General features: G+C 37.4%; 2 protein-coding genes and 1 non-coding gene across 5 annotated transcripts; 2 read left to right on the top strand and 1 right to left on the bottom strand.

The window, feature by feature from the left end:
- Positions 1–20: 20 nt before the first annotated feature.
- Positions 21–7,856, top strand: LOC114464665 (uncharacterized). 3 transcript variants are annotated; one of them, XM_028449099.1, is made up of 9 exons: positions 21–82; positions 346–366; positions 869–1,168; positions 3,404–3,691; positions 5,330–5,440; positions 5,517–5,573; positions 6,751–6,781; positions 7,145–7,179; positions 7,265–7,856. In XM_028449099.1, exons 1-9 carry the CDS (start codon positions 46–48, stop codon positions 7,351–7,353), a joined length of 969 nt encoding a protein of 322 aa, XP_028304900.1. In that variant the 5' UTR covers positions 21–45; the 3' UTR covers positions 7,354–7,856. The 3 variants fall into 3 exon arrangements, with proteins under 3 accessions (XP_028304900.1, XP_028304891.1, XP_028304909.1); XM_028449090.1 differs by having other exon boundaries at positions 21–366; XM_028449108.1 differs by lacking the exons at positions 5,330–5,440; positions 5,517–5,573 and having other exon boundaries at positions 21–366.
- A 189-nt stretch (positions 7,857–8,045) lies between these two features.
- Positions 8,046–19,653, bottom strand: fam114a1 (family with sequence similarity 114 member A1). The gene is made up of 13 exons (XM_028452296.1): positions 19,543–19,653; positions 17,375–17,719; positions 17,012–17,084; positions 14,988–15,226; positions 14,761–14,895; positions 12,993–13,145; positions 12,796–12,922; positions 12,289–12,374; positions 10,590–10,790; positions 10,330–10,469; positions 10,179–10,251; positions 9,950–10,003; positions 8,046–9,696 (listed from the first exon to the last, which is right to left on the bottom strand). The coding sequence occupies exons 2-13, from the start codon at positions 17,705–17,707 to the stop codon at positions 9,568–9,570; spliced, it is 1,743 nt and encodes a 580-aa protein (XP_028308097.1). The 5' UTR covers positions 17,708–17,719; positions 19,543–19,653; the 3' UTR covers positions 8,046–9,567.
- Positions 19,654–20,881: 1,228 nt separating this feature from the next.
- Positions 20,882–20,953, top strand: trnap-agg (transfer RNA proline (anticodon AGG)). The gene has a single exon. It is a non-coding gene; the product is annotated as a tRNA-Pro (tRNA).
- Positions 20,954–21,159: the final 206 nt, after the last annotated feature.

Genomic DNA, 21,159 nt, shown 5'->3' with positions numbered 1-21,159 from the left:
TTACAGGAAGTGAAGGAGGAAGTAAAGTCGGCTCATGCTGTGCACATGGTGCAAGTCGTGTTGTCTGGTCACACAACATCAGGTAAGATAATGGCTTTCTAAAAAAAAAAAAATATGACGAAGACCATCCTGATTGTCAGAGGCAGGGGATGGATGGGAATGTAAGACTAAAACAAAGAAGGAATGAAAGAGAGAATAAACTTGCTGATCACAAAGCATGCCTTTGTCGATGCCAGCGAAAAGGTTTCTGACTGTGTGACTGGTGGCACGGTACCACCATGACTAAAGCAGCTGGTACTAAACTTCTGCTTCTCCTGATCATTGCCTTCATCATCTGCCTCCCAGAGTTCTTCAGCCAATGCAGAGGTGAGTCATCTAAAAGTGTTTGTCTCTGTTCCCGCACCTGTCAGACCAGCATCTAAAAAATGTAGCATGGGCTCAAGTTAATGAACGATTTGCTTACTTTGTATTGAAGAGGTTTTTGTTTTTGTGCCACATCTTGTTTGTTCCTGCTGCATCAGACTCACTCTGTCTGTCAGGGACTTTTTAAAAAATCACACCCAACTAAACCTCCCTCACATCCCTGACTGACAGCTGCCATAAAATGGTCTTCATACTTTATAGCCTCAAACGGATGCTTTTCACAACAACTTGCTTTTATACCTGCACATGCCGGCTGTGTTGTGTTTGCCCTCTGTTTTTCTCCTTTAGCATATCCTTTTTTTGTATTCTCCTGTCTGTCAGATTTGGTTCTAAAAAAACAACTAAAGGCAGCAGTTTCCATTTTAAGCTCTTGCTCTGATTTCTGACTATATCTGCATAAAAGTCACTTGAATATTTTATTATTCCTTCAATTTGTCCCTTTCAGTTTCAAGGCTGAACCTTCTGTGCTTTCCCCACCAAACACGTGGAGAAGGAAAATGGGCAAAGAGGGACAAAAATGGAACGTCTACAAGTGCTGGAAAGACAACAGAAGATATGTTTGTATCTTCTCAATCTTCAAATCATCTTCAGTGGAAGCAGGATTGTTTACAGGACAATATAGACGAATTAGATTCCGTGTTAGATCACACACAGGGCGAGGTTTACCTTGCAATGAACTGGTTCAGATGTGAAACAGACAAGAATGGAGACCTAAATGGTGAAAACCACTCATCATTGAACATAGGTAGGTCATTATAACCTTCTTTGTCTCAGCTTTTCCTTTTAGATCACTCATTATCAGAGAGATTTCACATACTGACACAGTATAGGGGCTGCGCAGTATTCGTCTTCTTCTTCTTGAAATCATACTCGGCATGCAAAAAAAATCACCAAATTTTGCACAATGATCCAGTTTCAGGTCAGATTAACTGCAGAAACAGACCAACAGTCCAAAAGATGATGCTACAGCAAGACTCTAAAGTTCCAAATTTTAAAATTCCCTACAAATCAACTATATGTGCTACAGATTTGCGCCATTCAAAAAAATCTAGCTCCAATAAGCCTTTTCACACTCTCGGAAATCTCGCTCTCGTTCAGTTTTCGCGCGAGTTCAATGGTCGAGGGATAAACTGGCCTTGGCTGACAGAGATTTACATTATATTTACCATTGATTCCTTGAAAGAAATTTTTCGCGGAAATGTCGGTCTCCAAGGCAGAAATGCCGAGTTAGCCGCTAAAGCTAATGCTGTACAAAAGCTGAAAATTCAGTTATTTTTAAACAGTGACCAATCAGCTAATCAGTGATGTTTCACTTATCGGCCTGTTTAGTGTGCATCTTGTGCACTTCCTTCAAATTTGTAAATGGAATTAAAATAAATGCTTAAAAATAATCATAGGTTAGTGAATGGTGTACCTGGTAAATTTACCTTTTCAAAGTGAGAACTCATGCTTTCCTTTTCACACTCCGAAATCTCGCTTGTCCCATTATTATTATTATTATAATAATAATAATAATAATAATAATAATAATAATAATAATAATAATAATACATTTTATTTATAAGCACTTTTCATAAACTCAAAAGACATTTTACAGTTGTCAAAACAATTACACAAATCCAAAAAAGAAACTAACAATAATTAAGTTAAATACAGAAAAAAAACCAACAACAATCATAAGTTAAAAGCTTGGGAGGAGGAACGTGGATACAGAGGAGATTTGTTGCTTTAATACTGCTTCTCTCATCGATTTTACAAAAGTGCTGAGATATGTGCATCATTTCCGAGTAGAGTCCCTATTCCGTCCACTGGAGACCCAGGTAGTCGGTGTTTTCATGCACCAGGTGTAATCTGTGTGGAAGCGAGGGGACTGCCTCGCTCCCATACTGCTGCTGAGCTGCTCCCATCCCAAGTGCTCGGATCGGCCAAAAGTGGCTGCAGCGAAAAACTTTGGTCCCTCCTCTTGTTCAAATATATGTAATATTAATCATTTAAACACTATTAAAACACTAAAGATCTCTGGAATAAAATCACAAATGATGTTAAGTTGGAAATATCAACAGAGCGAATGAGCTTGTTAACGTTTATATCCCTTTCGACCTATGACCCCCCAGGTCGTGCATGCGTAGTTCCAGAGTGTGAAAAGGCTTATACTAAAGAAACTTTTGTACATGTAAATCTATTGTAAATTATGAAATCTTTTTTTTTTTAACTGTAAAGCTTATTAAACATATCTCTTCCCATATTTTTTTGCTTAATTGACACCAAACTGCAACACATCTTCAGACTGTCCTACACAAACCATCCACACAAATTTTTGTTTCATCAAAACTTGAACCAAATATGCATCAAAATGTTTCACAAAATTTGAAAGGTATCAGAACTTTATCTCAAAAACCTTTTTTTTTTTTTAATAGCATTTCATGCAAACAATTGAGTCAATGTAAAAATGACATGTTTTTTTTGTTTTCACTTATGGAACCAAATAAATCATTGTTAAAAACAAATGACTAACATCTACATGCTGTCTAGATGCAACATGTTTTGGATTTTTTACTTGATTACTTCATTTTTGTCATCCGTTTGAAATCAGCTTTTAAACGCTAGCAGCTGCTGCCTTGCACTCAGGTGATTGGCTTTGTCACTTAGTGAAGCTACATGTGACATTTTCATTTGCCAACTAGCTCAGTGAGATAGAGCATTGTCTCCAGAAAGGCTCAACTGATATAAAATTCCACCTTCCTACACTTTTTTGATTGTTGCTCAGAATGACCTAATGTTTGTGAAAATGGCCTAGCCTTTACCATTCATAATACCGCAGCAGCTATAATATTATAACCTATGTTTTCACTTTGGTCACTAACTGGAAACTTTACAACCTGGTAACCCTGCCCTACATACCACACTGTCAGCTCTGCTTCCCTTTAGCTCACCTACATAAGGCTTCTCATCTATTGTTGATCTTTGTGTCCACCCACAGCTCTGAAGTCATATCTGGAACTATCAGTGGAGCTTCTACTCAACGAGTCAGAGACCCTGAATCTCACTCTTTACAGTCACAGTTACCACAGCTTTCTGCATCTCCACCCACCTGAGGAAGAGGATGCAGCGGATGCTGATGACAAAGGACAGAGAGAAGCTTTCTTCTGCTGTCCTACGCTGCTTCCCACCCATAAATCAGCCAATCAAAGCTGCTGTCTGCTTGGGCTCACCAATCATACCATTTTGACGCCAATGGAGAAGCTGCCATGGAAACGGACTCATAAAGGTTGGTGTCATGATGAAGGAACAGGGCTTCTTCACTCACTGGGAGGAGATGAGATATTAGACAATGGGGAAGGAGGGAAAATGTCCACTCTGTTTTCATTTCATCCTAAACTGGTCCCTCTCGGCCCACAGCAGTGTCATATTTTCCTTCAATAACTTCCTTCAATTCTTTTACTCACTTCAACGTCAACTCTGTGGCTGTGAATCTCTCTGTACAACACAATCTATCATACTTTACAGGACTTCACTGTTTCTTTACTGTTTCAGGAGAAATAGTGGCCTAACATACAGGGTATAATCCTCAGCAACATCATGTAACTTATCTACACATAATTACATTTAAAAATCATTAATCCCCTGAAATTATTACAGCCCGTTTATAATGCTACTTTCAAAATCGTGATAGTTTTTGAATATGACCTACCCTGCCTTTAAGGCTTCTGAAATCACTTACCTTGTACTTTTTCTGCTGTAAACACAGGTGGAATATGCTGATAATTTTGTTGGTTAAGGTTAACATCAAACTTAAAGGTAAACATCAAGCTCGGGACAGAACAGGGCTGTTTGTCTCCAAAGTACAGGGCATTGAGGTCAGAGTATAGGTTAACGTCCTCCCTTTCTCTGTCTGCTCAGAGGTGTTAAAAAATAATAATAATGGCTTGGAGTGCATTACAGAAACCATTATCCATTCACACCAGTCACTCCGGTGGTGGTAAGCTACAATGTAGCCACAGACTGATAGAGGCAATGTGGGTAAAGAGCCTTGCCCAAGGACACAACGACAATGACTCAGTTAGAGTGGGATTTGAACCCCCAACCCTTCGGTTACTGGACAACCCACTTTACCACTGAGCCATGGTCGCCTTAAATAGGACTTTCTACAAAGCTCTGCTCAGACCAAACCAAAAAGCACCATATAAAATAAATGTATTATTATTATTATTATTATTAATAATAAACCATCTAAATTTGAAGTAAACTTGTCTCTAATCTTTAAACAAATGCAGAAGTTGTCTCTAAGCCTCTACATTAAGAACAGAGGTTATGCAGAGGTCATGTCTTAAGTTAGCAACTAACCACAGTCAGTAGCAGAGAGACAAAGGAAGGGAGACGCATCTCTCCTTATTAGGAGTTGGTCATCAGACTCATATTCAGAGAACTTACCTACAGTATTTGCCCACGTCCCACCTACAGCATAAACGTTGTGGAGTTTGGTTTTCTGTGTTCATCAAGGTCTTTATTAAAAGCTGTCAAACTTGATCAGTAATTCTCTTGTTTCTTACTCCAATTCTAGGATCAAAAAGAACCTTGTTAGATAAGAACCCAAGGTCTTACAATTACATGCAAGTGACTTGACAAAAAAATAAATAAAAAAGGAAAACAACAACAGCAATGATTGCAATAAAGGAGAATTTGAATAACAATCTGTCCTGTCATTAGATTATCTGCTCTACATCATATGATAATGCAAACCTTTGTTGGTACTGTGACTGGTCTGCAGTAACTTTAGCTAAAGTTCTTATTCTGGTGAATTTGGACCTCAAACAGCATTTCTGATCAAACATCTCGAAGATGAAAAACCCACAGTATTGTTGACAGTGTTTTGTTGTTGCTGTTTTATGTGTTAATCATTCATCAGATGAGTGGCAGTGTTTATTCAGGATTGTCTGGCTGATTCTCCTCCTTGTGGTGCTGCTGATTATTCTTATTATTGTGGTCAGACAAGTCTACAAGGGCCTTTACCCGAACAGTAAGACACACACATAGCTGACCACTAACAATGCTTTGAGTTTTGGAAGAAATACAAATATCTTGTTATTTTGCAGGAAGGCAGCCATCATCTCACCTTGTTAGATATGAATTTCCTGTTCTTCATTTAAAAGGTAACTTAAGCATGCATGCTATGTTCCACCCTGTATTGAATAATATCATGTGTCATACACTTCTTGGGGCACACTTTAGTGAGCATGGGCAGTATTTTTATTTTGGGTAACGATTGATTTATTCACAAAAATTTGAAACTCCCTAAAACATTTAGGGAGGCTCCCTTGACAGCATAACCATGCCCTCCACCATAAATACCTTTCAAGCACCAAGTGTCCATTTTTCTCAGAAATCCATAGTTGGCGAAGTCTCGGGTTTGAGTTACATAGAGAGCAGCTTGAGTGATGGCATTCAGACTGGTATCACATAATGTGGAAACACAATATCTGCCTATATTGTTTCACATGCTGACAGTAAAGAGAAAAAAGGGCATTAAAATACACAGGGCTGAAAAGGTAAAAAGTCTGCAAATGTTGGAATTATGTAAATGTACTAAAAGGCAAACTAAAATCTGCTTTCAGTTGTTTCTCAGATTTATCTTATTTTTTTTTTTTTCATTTTTTCATTTTTTTTTCATTCATTTTTTTTCATTGACTTAAAGGTGCTGTTCTCTTGCTCTGCCTTCAAACTCCCTCCCTCAGAGAAGCTAACAAGCTAACATTTGCCAGACAGCAACATCACAGTAATATAACATGCTGTGTTAAAAAGCGTATTACTGCAGCGCTTCTCTCTATGTGCACACACCTCAGCAACAGCAGCAGCAACCACACAGTGTCACTTACAGCAGCCACACAGAGGCTGCTGCACACACATGAACAACATGTGCACCACAGAGTTCTAGTGTAACAATTACAAATCAAACATAATGTAAATCAAGCAGCAGTAATTACCTTTCAAGCAGAAAAGTCACCAATTCCATCTTCTACTTCTCCAGACCATACACTGTAAAAAAGATGGTGCTGCAGCCCTGGGAAAGGGGCGGGGCTTGTGAGCAACAGCTGTCAGACAACTTGACTCTGATCGGTTCTTTTTGCTCGGTTGTGGTGCTTTCTGGCAATCTGCCAAAGGCTGCAGAAGCAGCAGAGGGGACTCAATGAGTCTGTTTCTTTCACACAAACTACTAGTTTAATGTAAAGCTGTCCTTACATAGTGACAGCTTTAGCAAATATGACAAAAAGTCACTTTTATAAGAGTTGCAGACTGCACCTTTAATGTTTCTTTTGTTTTTTCCATTAGGCCCTGAGAAACAAATGAACGGACGCCAAAGGTAAAGTGTAATGAGGGGTCCAACATGTTTCCCAACACCACACGTTTGATTGGGTGCACAATTATTTCCAGCTAAAGTACCAAATCTGGTTCTAAAGGGACGTTTTTTTTTATCATGTTTAAGATGTCTCCCTGCTCCAACATACTTGAATCTAATGACTTTATCATCGTGAACTGCATTTTTCAATCAGGAGCAGGATTTCATTCAAACCATGCATTTCATCATTTCATTTATCTGCCTTTTAAGGGCTTTTTGTTGTCATGTGGTCATGTTGTTGATTGGATGTTTTTACTTTCTGTCGCACATTTTGATCATGTAAAGCACATGCAATACAATAAATTTGCCTTGTCTTGCCTTCCATAGAAGCCTCTCAACTATTCAAGAGGTCGACAGGCAATGTAAGGAATACATTCAAGACCTTAGCTTTATTTTGTTTTGTTTTTTGTGTTAAACCGTTGTTTTGTTTTTTTTTGCCTTTTTCAGATGACGGTGAAACTTTGTCGAATGGAAACATGGACGACTGCTTTTCAGATTCATCTCGATCAATGGTCAGAGATTCTGTTCTTAATTGATGAAACGGTACAGAATGGGAAGGGAATTGGTTCCAACATAAGGTTGAATTGCATATTTGCCAGACAATGAACTCCACATTGCTTGAATACATGTTTGAATGGGAGCTCTTCAGATGTGTGTGTTTAAACGTGACTACAGTATGTAAAGAGCGTTGTCTTCTTAGAGTCATCTGGAGTAAATACTGTGAAACTGCAAACCAATAATAATTGAGCAGGGCATTATTTGCACGTACTTATGTATTAAGTTTTGTGTGAAAGTGGATGAATCATTATAATCATTTGTGGACTTCTGGGGTTTGTTTTATGCTGTTAGAAGAATGTTGAAATATTCACATCATTAGGGAGAGCATAACAGGACAATAATTTCAAAGGATATGGAAATTATTCTTTGATGTATCACTGATAAACTGTTTTGCCATCAGCAAATGTTCATATTTTTTATTTGTTTCAAGAATGCTTCACTTAAATTCACCTTTTTCTTGTATTTTAGTCGTTAACCTTAATCGCACACAGTAACGGTAAAGAAGCATCATTAATAAACTCTAAAGCTGTTAACTGCAACAACCAAGTAAATAAAGTTTTAGCTGTGATGTGTTTTCACTACTTTCGCATATTTAAATGATCTCATCTTCATCCCCCTCACACATTCTGATGACTGAAGCAGCTGATACACGAATGACTCAAACACCAACTGATTTGAGTTTAAACAAAATAGTTAAAACCAATTTATTCATTCTATTCAAACAGTCTCAGGACACTTAATACATTAGTAAACAGTTGTGGGTTAAATGAAGGACTCGCCCTGCGGCACAAATCACTTTGTATTCCCAGGTAGACGCAGAGCTGATAAACAGCCTCAGCCCATCTGGTCAAAGCTGAAAGAAGGCGAAAAATCTTTTTTTTCCTTCTCTTGTCGAATACCTTTCTCACCTGCCTCAACGCACTGAATAAAGGAGTTAATGAGATGTGCACTTATCTCTGAAATCAAATTAGCTTTGGCCTGAAAACTTTGAACCAGTTTAACTCTAGGGGGAAAAGGTTGCGATGGATATCTGTATGGAAAAAAAAAAAAAACGTAAATGCATTTAGACATTCAGGTCTCCTAACACTGACGCATTTGTATTCAGAAAGGTTAACTGCTAGTTTGACTTTCTTTAAAATGTGATAAAAATAATAATTAAAAAAAAATAAGCAGCACATTACAAGCCAATTACATTTTTTTGTGTTTTTATGACAAATTAAATCCATAAAAATTAAAAGGATATAAAATACAATTTAAAAAAAGAGCTAAAAAGATGTTGCAGGAGGTGAAACTGACTCTGAAACTACTTAGATTAAAGCAGTCGTTGGTGGTTTTGCTTCCCGCTGATAAACACTTTCAGATGTTGGTGAAGATCAGAGGAGGAGGATGCAGTGCAGGCGCTGCAGGTTACACAACGCCTTCAGCTTCAGAGCAGAAAAAACTCATTTTACTTTATGACTATGTCGTTACAAATTTCTTCCCCTATTATGTTTGTCACAGATGTCCTGATAGTTTCTCCACAACGTTGCCGTAAAATATGCAGTTTTTAGTGTTGCTTTTTTTTAACATGGGCAAGGAATCTGTTTTCCATTGACTATCACAATGATGACAATGCTGATTATAATCACTTTTTAATTTATTTCTTCTACTGCACGCTACAAAAGCTAATCTTAAAATGATCAAACCAGTGTTGTTCTTTATAATTTACCACAAAAACATGAATAATCTCGTCTGAGCTCTCTAAACCATTAAAAAAAACATCAAGTTTATAAACAGTTATTTGATTTTAGTGAAAGGTCTTTCTGGTGAAAACTCAAGCAACAGTGACGAGTGCAAAGAAATCCTGCTGCAGATAAATGTGGAATCCCTTCAATAGAATCAGTATATTTCTGTCTTTTTACAGTTAGCGCTGGAGAAACAATGATATTTGTTTTGACAACCGAAGACATTTTTAAAACACAAAAAAAAAGTGCGGGATACAAAGATGCACACACTTCAACCAACAACTTACATGTGTTCCTGTGACCTTCAATCTCTAACATAGAAAAATGTTCACTGCTGGTCTCTCCCAGATTAGATTTACAGCAGATTAAAGCTCTTCATGGGGAATATCTGTTACTTATATTACAGTATACTGTACAAGAAAAGACACATTAGGGTTTGCAGGTGAGCAGGTAGTGTGTGTGTGTGTGTTATTGTTGTATCTGTGCTGTGGGCTCAGTGGTGGAGCGTTGGCAGTGTTGGCTCTGGATGTGGGAGATCTGCAGGATAGGCAGCAGCAGCAGGAATGCATTCTGGATGTAATTAGTGCTGTTGGAGCCCTGCGGATGAGAAGAATAGAAACTGACTTAAATAAATTGACGAATGGCTAAAAATCTAGAAAATGACATAATTCCAATTTCACTAAAAGCTTTCATTGAGACAAAAACACAAGAATCGAGTTCAGCAGTATGACAGTGCAGGTTATCAGCTCGTGATCTCAGCAGACATCATAGACAATGTGGTTTTTAGTGCAAGGATAATCAGAAATCCATTTTGCTACTGCAATGGTTTTAATTGAAGGATGATTCTCACCTCCAGTATCACACTGTCCACCCTTGGATTCACTTCCTCTGCTTTCCTCTCACCCTAAATGAGATCAGTGTATTCCATATCATGAACAGGATTTTATAATCAAATCAAGAAACCAGGAAAGATTTACACTAGTGCTCCAGACCAGACAGATTCAATATGTCATGATAAAATAGTATATATTATATGGGTAATGTGTATTATCTTTGATCAAATTCACTCATTGTCTTACCCCGACAAGAAGCAGTGTGTTGGAGAACTTATTGGTCAAACAATCCACTTCTTTGCACATGGCACACATCAACCTGAAATAATAGGAAGTGAATAATTCCTTGGAAGCCTAGTTTGGTGTTTGTGACTTTAATGCATTCACTCAGGCTCACCTTGTGAGGATCTGAGCCTGGTCTCTGGCAGGTTTCTCCAGATCCTGACCGTGCAGAATAAGTTCTGCCACCTTGTGGAGCTGCTCGATGCTGCGGGCAGTGACTTCAGCCAGACTCTCAATTGATGACAGGTAGGTAGCCTAGGATGTAGAAACACACACAGTATCCTCAAAACATCAGTGTAGTTAGTGACAGCAGGAGGAAGGGCTGATCATATAATAATAGTGAGAAACAGTCTGGTTCAGCTGGGTTCTCCTCACCTCTATAGATCTGAAGTCCTCCTCTCCTCCCTTCACCTCCTCCACTTTGTTCTCCTGTTCCTCTCCTGCATCCTTCTCCTCTGTCTCCCCATGAGGCGAGGCCTCATCTCCCTGCTGGTCCTGCGTCTCCTTGCCAACTGTCTCCGTAGAGACAGGCTGCGCTTCTATCTGGCTCACCCAATCATGGGCCCTCAGTCGAGCCTGCAGATGAATAATTACCACCCATCAGGACTGCATGTGGAGAGATGTGCATCCAGATGTATGCTAATGGCTGCATGTACATGATCATATGCTAATATCAGTTCTCCATATGTGGATATGATTATGCAGAAGGACTTTAAACTCATTACGTTAAGCCTTTAACCTGAGAAGCTGGATAATAATGGGTTTATCTTTAAGATTGTTATAAATAGAATAATAAAGTAATTCAATACTAAAGCAAACCTAAACAACATCTGATTATCTGATTTTTACATTTACTAGTACTTTCAGCAAAACAAACTTCACAAATGCAGCTCTGAAATGTTACACGAGACTGATTAGAGAAGGTGTACACAAATAAGTAGAAACAAACTTACATGTTGTTTTTTTTTAAAAAAATGATACAAACCTTTTAAAAATCTTGTATTAGTGTAAGTTCGCACTGCGTGATTGATTATTATTGGCTAAGGAGAATGATGTAATGCTTTTGTAGATGCTGAGGGTGTAGGATGTCAAACAAAAAGCACTCAGAGTGCAAACCTTTACCAAGAACCAAATATCCTCTTTGTCAGTTAGATTAGTGATCCTGATCATGGTATCATGATCATTCACACTTTAAAGGCTTGGAATAAATGTATATCTCCATTAATAATGATACAGTAGGTCCAAATGTATGTTTGGAAAAATCTAACTAACTGAACTCACAAAAACCGTTATACACACACAGGAAACTGTAATACTGACAACTTAACTTTATGCCCATAAAAAAGACTAAAATCAAATTCAATAAACTGTCATCATAAAAATGATAAACATCTCTGTTAACAGGTTAAGACAAGTATTGTCAACTTGTTCCACAAACTTGTTTTGGCCGTTACAAACACCGTTAACAATCGATTCTGTGTTGTTTCAATACTTTTGTCAAATACAACAAATGATTTATGAGCCCAAAAGATTTTAAAATCTACAAATATACCATATACATATGACATGACAACCCAATTTCTTACAAACCACACAAAAGACAGTAAACCAATTTAATCTATGCAGAATCAAGGATTACAATAGTAAATGTTCACCTTATTTATTATATCTTGAGTGTGAATTGATTTGTATTGTTGGATTTATGCGCAAATTGTTATTATATGAGGCACCTCGAAGCTATCATGATTATTATTAGGACCCTATTGTATTGCAAATTGTTTTTGCTTTATTTTTTAATGTATTCTATTATTTTTTATTATTATTTATGTTTTGTTATTCTTTAGTTATTTATTTCATGTATTTATTTATTTTCTTTGTGTGTGTTTGTATGGTGTTTATTTTAAAATAAAATAAAAATAATAAATAATAATAAATAAAAAAAAATCTATGCAGGAACCTGTCAATTAGTATTCATCATAACTCAAAAATAGAACCTGAGTTATCAGAATAAAAGTCCCGAAACAAGGACTAAAAATCCTGTGTGCGTGTGTGTGTGTGTGTCTGCGTGTGAGACCTTGTTGAGTTTGTCTGGTGTTGCAGCGACATGTAGTTCAAAGAGCAGCTCAGTGAGAACACTCACAAACTCCTCGCCATCAGCAGCTGTCAGACACACATCATGTCAGTACATTTCTCTTTACACAACCTGTGAGAAAAGTCAAGCATCAGCACATCTCTGCTCCTTATTTTCCCAATGTTTTTTTCCCCAAAATTAGCAAGAATCCTCCATAGTCTGAATCTCATGTGGATTTGATGTGTTGATCTAATTCATTTGTCTTCTGAAATACTTAAATGACTTAAAGATGCATCAGTAGCGCTTGCAGTGGAGCTGATAAAAGCTAAACTTTACACTATTTGACATTCTTTCCATCGAAATCATCCTTAAGTACAACAATATGAGTTCTTCAATGGATGCTTGAGTCAAGTGGCAATTTTTCTCCAACAATTATTCCTTAAGTAGCCCTGGTCCACTGTTTCTGTCCTCAACAAAAGAAATAATAACACATTAGAAAGGATAGATCACCATTGTCTGCGGTCAGTTCTCCTCCCTCATTCTCTTCTTGTTTCAAAAAAATATTTTTGATGAAGATCAGTTCCTTCTTGGCCTCCTCCTGCTCCTCCTCCTCCAGGGAGGAAAGGAACGCTTGGACCTGAGATGACAAAGATGTGAACTTTTCATGAAACAGACTTGGAACATATTCCTCACACTAAAACTCTCACCTTTGCTTCGCTCTCATTGGACAGAATCTCCAAGGCCTCGAGGTGAGACAGGCCTTGATAGTCATCAAAAAGAATTCCGTAGTGAGCTGTGGGGGCGCTGACTGGCTGATTATTGAGACGGGCCCGTTCCTTCTCTTTAGCCTCCTTCAACATCTGAAGAAAACCAAAGTATCATTACCACACAAGTGTCACTTAAGTGACTTTCTACGGCTTTGTGTTGTAAATAATCAGGACGTTTTGTCTAAATAAAGAGCATTTCTGAGCAAGCTTTTAACTATACACCCCTCTAAATTGAAAACATTTGCTATATTTTGTGATCGTGGAGGACAAAACGACTAAAATTTCACACACAGAGCTCAACCCAGCTGTAAATCCTTTCTCAGTCAAAGTTGGGGCTGCGGTTTCTTTCCTTTGAGATAGTTTAAAATCAAATTCTGCCTGAATCTGCATGTGAATCCTGTGCCCGTAAACACAGCAAGATTAACAATGAAATCTGTTGGTTAGTGTGTGGGGCTGATTTTCTGTAGTGACCATCAAATACCTGTAACATTCCTGAAAAGCACCAGATCACTAATCCTTTGACTTTTCATAGCTTTACTATTACCAGTGACGTGCCGTCAGGGTAGGCAAGGTAGGCAGTGCCTATCCAAGGGTGAATTGATATTTTGATTATTTGTTTTAATTATAATATAATTATCATTTATTTATTTTTCCATTCCATAAGTTTGAAAGTGTCTGCATTTTGTGCGTTTCATAGCCCAAATTACTAAACAGCGCTATTTCCTGGAACAGCTGCAGTCTTTTTTTTTTCACTCTGCTGTAAGGCAGAGGGAGGCCACGCCCCTCCCAAAGGCACGTTGCTCCTCTGCCTCCTTTCCCATTGCGTATTTTTACGTGTTTGCGCATGCGCAGTCAGGTCCTCAAGATGACAACAATTTACGTCCAAAGGCAGCGTAGAGAGCTGCCTTTGGACGTAAATGGTTGTCATAACCGCGCTATGCTAAATGCTATACATAAGTTCACAGTACATTAATGAATAGATACCATGTGACCGCTGCTGCTACGTTCTCTAGCGAGTGGGCGGGATAACACTACAGTCAGGATGACAGCGCCAGAGATGATAGAGAAACTTTTTTTTGAGGAAAAATGACAGCTTTTAAAAGATGGAGACCAACAGCTGAGTTACCAGACCTTCAGCAAAGGTAATGTCAGAACATGTTTCATACTTTTCACAGTGAATGGAACAAAAGGAAGGATTGGCTTTGTGGATGCTCCTCACTGAGGCTGTTCTGAGTTGTTATTGTTGTCATTTTCTCCGTGTTTCTGTGTTTCCAACACAAACAACAGATGCGCTGCCGTGTCATGAGATATATGTTGTTGGGAGAGTATGGAGGCTATATTAAATTATTGTTTAGGTTTTTTTAATGGTGTTTACGATGTTGATTTTGTTAGATGGCTAAATGCTTGTTCATGTGGCTCTTGTTGGGTTTTTTCTTTCTTATTATGAACTGTATATTTTGATAAGCGCATTGAGATGACTTTGTTGGAAATTGCTTTATACAAATAAAATATTTTTGAATTGAATTAACACTTGCCAGCAGAAACATATGAAATTGTCATTGGTGGTCTCGATTTGCAACGTGCCTACCCACCCCTAGTGGTCACAGCACGTCAGTGACTATTACTGAGCTGGTGCTTCCCATACTGTATTCAGCACGTCGTTCATTAACTTATGTTGTGACTATAGAAGATGTGATCGCCTGCATGCCTGACTCAGTGAGGCTGTTTTCTGCATCAGGGTCTTGGTTTTTTTGAAGCCTGGGTCACTTTCAGCCAGGACAGTCATGGTCTTCTTTCCAATGAACTCCAAGGCACCCAAACCTCCACTGATCACCGACCTCCCCTGACACACACACACACGGATCACATTCGTTTTCATATTTCTACATTTCAAACTCAGTCTAAAATGTGTTTTTAACTCCTCCTTGTGCTCACAGCGTGTGTGATGGTGGAGAAAACTCCCCGACCAGCTGCAGCAGCAGCAGCAGGACTGGATGAAGCCGTCTCCCCTGAGCCGCACTCGTCAGCCTCTCCACTCTGACTCACATCCTTGGCTTTCTCTGCCTTTTCCTCCTTCCCCTCCCCCTCCTCCTCCTGCACCTCTTCACCCACTGATGTCCTGTGCAGACGCAGAGCTTCACCTGCCTTCACCTTCACTGAGGTCAGACTCTGACCTGCACAGAAACAAAAAGAAAGGCTGAGAAGAAGAAGAAGAATGCTGGGCAGCTTTGAGACATGAGACTGTGGCCAGGGTCATTTATAATTGTACAATTATGGCGTACATGTAAGTGTAATTGTAAATGTATTTTGCCTTTGAAATCTTAATTGAATTGTAACTGAGTTCAGACAATTGATTTTGTAATTGCCATAAAACTGGGGAGCCATGATACAGTTCTATGGCTTACACACATGTAGTTACACTTATTAAAATAAGTTTCATATCAAGTTTTCCAACTAACTGTGAGTGAATCTTCACACCCATACAGATGGTAAGGGTTAGTGGGTTAGAGTTCAGATATAATAGAATCTATTTAAATAGGGATGATACAAAGAGTAACAATACTGTGAATGCGACTGCTGTTTAATACAGAGTTTATATTTATTGCTACGTTCCATGTATTGTCCCTATTTGGTCTTTTACACAAGATATTATAATCAATACACTAAAACTAAAGATGCTAAAACTATAGCATACAAACACAAAATCACATACAATCATCACAACAAGCCTATAAATGATGAGCATACACGGTACACCAAGATACATACTACATGATATCCTTAGTAAAGCATGTGGGCTGTTTTTAAGTGCTAAATAAATAATAAATAAAAGTTAGTCAAATATGAATTGATCTTTAGTAATTGAGAAAATTATTGTAATTGACTTTCAGGGGAACAATAATTGTAATTTAATTCTAATTGGAAAAAATGACAGTCACAGCAAACGTGATTAAATTGTAATTGAATATGGATAATTGGAAATGTAATTGTAACTGAAAAATGTAATTAGGGCCCGAGCACCAACTATTGTAATGCAAGTCATTTTTATTACTATTTTTACAAAAAAGTGATGACATTTTTGAGGGCCTAAACACGTTCAAAAACTCGTGAAGATTTGAACGCATAATAGGACTGGTGAAAAATGTGATATTTTGAGGTAGTTGCACATGTTAATGGCAGAATGATTCAATAGCGCCCCCTTGAAACGCAACACAGGGAAACCATGTTTCCCCGTTTACACATATGCAGTTAACAATTATTAAATAAGAAACAAGTTAGATGGTAAATAATTATTTTTTTATGTATTTTAAAGCTAATTTAAGACATGAGTCAAAACCGACAAGTTATCATAAGAGATGCCAACAAAACGCTAACACGAGATGAAGGTTTTGTTTTATAGGAAGATTTAGACTCAGTATTCGTAATTATTTGTAATTGAAATTTAGCAATTGACAACATGATTGACTTTTAGGGGATAAAATAATAATCGTAATTTAATTGTAATTGGGAAAAATATCGGTTACTGCAATCGCAAATTGAATTGTAATTGAACACGGATAATTGGAGGCATAATTGTAATTTAAAAAGTGATTGACCTCAACCCTGACTGTGGCTAATGTCTACAGTCATCCCAGTCAAAGTGGATCTGGTAAACATAAAGAGAAGTTGATGAGACTCAAACGGAAAAAAATGACCTTGCATGAACATAATTTGCTTGAACCGAGTCCGACCTATTATATACTAATATTACTGAGGCTTTGTAAATATGTTGTCCTGGGCCTCAAATGTTCAGAATCTCTTCAAAATAAAAGCGCTCCTGTGAAGAGAGCCTGAAATGGAAACAGATCTCTACCATCACTGCGTAATCTGACGTGAATTTCTGTATCAAGCAGCTCGGTTGAGGCTTGAGACAGGAGCAAACAGAGAGAGATGGAAAAAACAAAAAAGTGTGAACACACCCACTGTGGAGCTGGCACTGCTGAGCAGAGATTTCCCCCACGCGCTCCAGCCTCCCCAGTTCTTTTCTTTCTCCTGGAAGGACGAGTGTGCACACAATAGTAACACAACATCAGCTACAACACACTTCTTTCATGAGCAAAACTTTGCAGAAAAATTTAAACAAAAGTTCAAAATGTTATTTAGTCATCGTATCTCATCATGAAAAAATAGTCACAAATTGTATATATTTAGCTCAAGATTAGGAGTAAATCTATTGATCTGCTACACTGCTGTAGGACTAAAAATCTGAAGTCATGGTAATCTCTAATAAAAACACTAAAGCAGACATCAGCAGTGATGTGTGGAATGCTTGTGCTTCACACCTCCACAGTTTTCTCTGGAGCATCCGGCTCCGGCTCCGTCTTTGGCTCTGGCTCCGTCTCCAGGCTCACTGGCTGGTCACATTTAGCTTCTTGAGCCTCAGTGGGAGGTAACGACTGGTCAGACTGGTGGTCAGACTGGTCGGCTTTGAGCGGATTGTCCTCTTCTGCGAGTAAATCCTGGGTTGACACAGCAGGAGGCTGTAGTGGAGCAGAAGGTGGAGGGAGAGGGGCTGAGGTATCCGGGCCGGGCTCTGGGTCTGTGTTGTAGGGCTGGATAAGTGAAGGGTCTGGATCTGAAGAGTGGCCCACGTCACACGCAGCAGGGTTGGACATGGTGACCTGGACCTGGAGTGGGACACAGTTTAAAAGAGCAGATGTTGAGTAAAATAATTGTGTTTGCAAAATAAAACTTTGAAAATGATGATTCTGTCTGACAATGTGAGGAATGTCATCCTCCAATCATAGTATTGAGAGAAGAAATATTGTTTTTACATCAAAAAACTTTGAAATGACGGCTTTTTTTTTTTTTTTTTTAAATCTCAGCCGTGAAAATAAGAAATAAACTCTAAATGTCTCATATAAGAATCACCATCATTATCTGCATCTGAACACCAACTGTTCAAAGAGAAACCCATTTGAATCAACAATGTAGCAGAGTTTAAATACTAAAATATAATAAGAGACAAACGTTTGAGATGACCGATTTGATCAATCATGATACGTCCATGATCAATGTGACACGATTTATGACAAACTATGACATGATCAGGTTACAGGTATCATGTAATTTGGCTCTCTAAGCATGTACTTATTAAAAAAAATGGTCCAAAAAAAAACAGTGAAACCTTTTAAAACGAAGAAACTGTAGAACTAGCGAATGGCACAGTACACAGCAAAGATAGGCAACATTTATCACAGCAGGGGCCACAAAAAGTGTCTTTAGAATATTGACTAAATCATGAAGAATGTGTGTTTTTTTGTTGTTGTTTTGTGTGCTTGTGCTGTTTTTTTTTGTTTTTTTTTACTTTTCTGTTACTTTTGTAGTTGTTTTATGTGTTATTGGAGTAATTTTATGTGTTTTTATTATTTTGTAAATTTTTGGTCATCTTGCGAAACTTTTGGTTAATTTTGTGACTTCTTACTGTCATTTTATATGTTTCCGTGTTATTTTTCTTGTCATTTATGTGTATTTTTCTGTAACTCTGTATGTTTTTTTTTTTATGTTGTACAATTATTTATTATCTTGTATTTTTAGTCTACTTGTCTGTTTATTGGTTGAATGTTTCTGTTGTCACATGGTGCATGTTTCTGTAATTTTGTTTGTTTACTTTGGGTGCAGCATAAAATCACTTTATCTCCGTACTGAGATTATAACCCTAACCCTAACATAATCCAATAAACAAATAAAATGCGTGTCCGTTCACTTTGAAAACAAAAATAAACAAAAATGATTTTTTTTTTTAAGCAAAAATTAAAAAAAAAATAAAAAAAATACACCGCCAAAGTACACTAACTCAGTCAGTGTGCTTATTATTTAGGAAACACTGCCACCTGCTGGTCTGATGCAATACACACGTTGACAGTCAGCACACAGTCATTTTTATCCACTTTTGCCAAGTTTTTTTTTTTTTTCTATCAGTGTAAAACAGGATATGACAGTGAGCGTGTTACACATGCATAAAAGTTTCAAAGTTATGCAATATTGTATAAATATTTGTACACTAATTCAAATGGAACAAAAGACACTTGCAAATGAGTTAGCCGATAACAATAAACAAAAGGCCATACTATGTCCACCAGAAATCTCTAAAGTGTTGCATTCAGGTGCTGTCAGAAAGAAAAAAAGCCTGCATGTTAGCGAGTGTAAAAACTTAAAACTTGAATTAAAATGTAAGTATTTTTGGGACTATAGCTACATTATAACAATACACAGAGTTGAATGCAACCAATGAACAACAATAAGTGCCACTGTGCATTAATAACACACGACATGTCATCTTTCCAAGTGTCATCTAAACTATCACAAACACGTTTTATTTCCTCCAGCAAATCGCATGAAACCAAACCGCTGAGTTGACATTTATTGGTGAGTCGCTGTCATCACAGCGCAAAGCTAAAGTAGAGCTAAAGTCGGTTTGTTTTTTAGTGAAAGTGACAGAGCAGCTCACCCGTTGCTGCCGGTCGCTCTTCTTCCGCCCGCCACGTCAACAGGGCCTCTCTGCTCAGCAGCTGGAACAAAGAGTGCCTGATAGGCAAGAGAGTTCACCCCCTCCCTTTACGGATAACACCAGGCTAAAGCTAAGCAGCCTGTGTTTTCAGTAACTCATTACTCTTTGTTACATTGCATTTGATTTTATGTTGTTCTTTTGTGAAGACACATAATCTAACATGCACCTAAGTTTTCTAAATTATTTAATTGTATTGAGTTAGGGTATCCTGCTTGTAGTGTTTACTTCTCCTTTTGCAGTGCATTAATTATTATTTTTTTTCATTTCTTTTAGACTCTTAATTTTAGGCTTTTTAATACCAGGGTTTAGTATTTAGAATGTTTTTGTTTTTGTTTTATTTTATTTCATTTTTAAAAATGTTTTAAGTAACCCTCGCTTTCATGCCACCCCCCCCCCCCAAAAAAAAATAAAAAAAAATAAATAATAATAATAATAATAATAATAATAATAATAATAATAATAATAACAATAAATGAAATAAATAGAATAAAATAAAAATCTAAAAAAATTAAATAAAAAATTAAATAAAAATTGAAATAAAAAATGTAATAAATAAATAAATAAAAATAAAACTTTGTTCAAAAATATAGTATATATAGCTCCATCCATAAAAATAGCTGTTCAGTTACAAAGTCTAAATAGATTTTATAGATGTATATGCAGAGAGATTAGAAAAATATATAGATTCAACCAATTACCATCAAGGGATCAACATTCCTACAGATGATAGCAGTAAAATAGACTTTAAGCTTTGAAATCATGCATTTCATGTATTTTCTAATCAAATGTGGTAAAATGGTGTTGACGAATAAAAAAGATATTCAGAATTAGACCTTAAATAGAGCGATAATTGTTCGGGTTCAGCTGGTAATGATAACATAAACACTGTATAATACCGTCTGTCTGTTGTGTTATGCACATTGATTGACTTGGAAAGACTCTATTTATGTTTTCTATGTTAATACTTGAAGAGAATGTGCATGTTTATTATACTTTTTTGCAAGTAAAGTAATACTGAACTGCTCCCCAGGCGCCGCAAAATGGCCGACCACTGCTCCTCAGGGATGGGTTAAATGCAGAGGACAAATTCCATTAATGTAATAACATTACATGGCCAATTAAAGGCGAAAGCCCCGAATTAATCTTTAATCTTACTGTCATTTAAAAAGGGGGCAACACGAAGACTCCTGTGAGTAGGAGGGAACCATCTTGTATCTGTGAATAACGAATTATGTGTCTTTTTTCCTTGTAGGTTGTAGTTGTGGAGCAGAAATCCATCGGCTCGTTGGTCTAGGGGTATGATTCTCGCTTAGGGTGCGAGAGGTCCCGGGTTCAAATCCCGGACGAGCCCACTTTTTAAAGTTAAAACAGTTTTTGAAAAACGTATAGATTACAATGGACCAATATTCTGGGCGTCAAACTCATGTTAGTCAATCACACTCTTAAATGACCTTTTAATTAAAACATTCTTGTTTGTACTCAGAAAGCATTTAGTAAGAAATATATAAAACATAGAAATATGTTGTTTTACTATTTTATCTCAGTAATTTCAGTAAT

Source organism: Gouania willdenowi, chromosome 1, assembly GCF_900634775.1.
Source record: "Gouania willdenowi chromosome 1, fGouWil2.1, whole genome shotgun sequence".
Lineage (NCBI taxonomy): Eukaryota > Metazoa > Chordata > Actinopteri > Blenniiformes > Gobiesocidae > Gouania > Gouania willdenowi.
Note: the sequence above shows the minus strand (reverse complement) of the source record. Positions and strands in the feature narration are given on the sequence as shown.

Bases quoted from the DNA above. Each gene is read 5' to 3' on its own strand.
- fam114a1 (XM_028452296.1), bottom strand. From the start codon at position 17,707: ATGTCCAACCCTGCTGCGTGTGACGTGGGCCACTCTTCAGATCCAGAC. The intron at 12,923-12,992 runs GTGAGAGTTTTA...TTGTCATCTCAG, and splicing joins CCAATGAGAGCGAAGCAAAG to GTCCAAGCGTTCCTTTCCTC. The intron at 12,375-12,795 runs GTGATCTATCCT...TGTGTCTGACAG, and splicing joins AGAACTGACCGCAGACAATG to CTGCTGATGGCGAGGAGTTT.
- LOC114464665 (XM_028449090.1), top strand. From the start codon at position 279: ATGACTAAAGCAGCTGGTACTAAACTTCTGCTTCTCCTGATCATTGCC. The intron at 5,574-6,750 runs GTAACTTAAGCA...TTTTTCCATTAG, and splicing joins TCCTGTTCTTCATTTAAAAG to GCCCTGAGAAACAAATGAAC. The intron at 7,180-7,264 runs GTAAGGAATACA...TGCCTTTTTCAG, and splicing joins TCAAGAGGTCGACAGGCAAT to ATGACGGTGAAACTTTGTCG.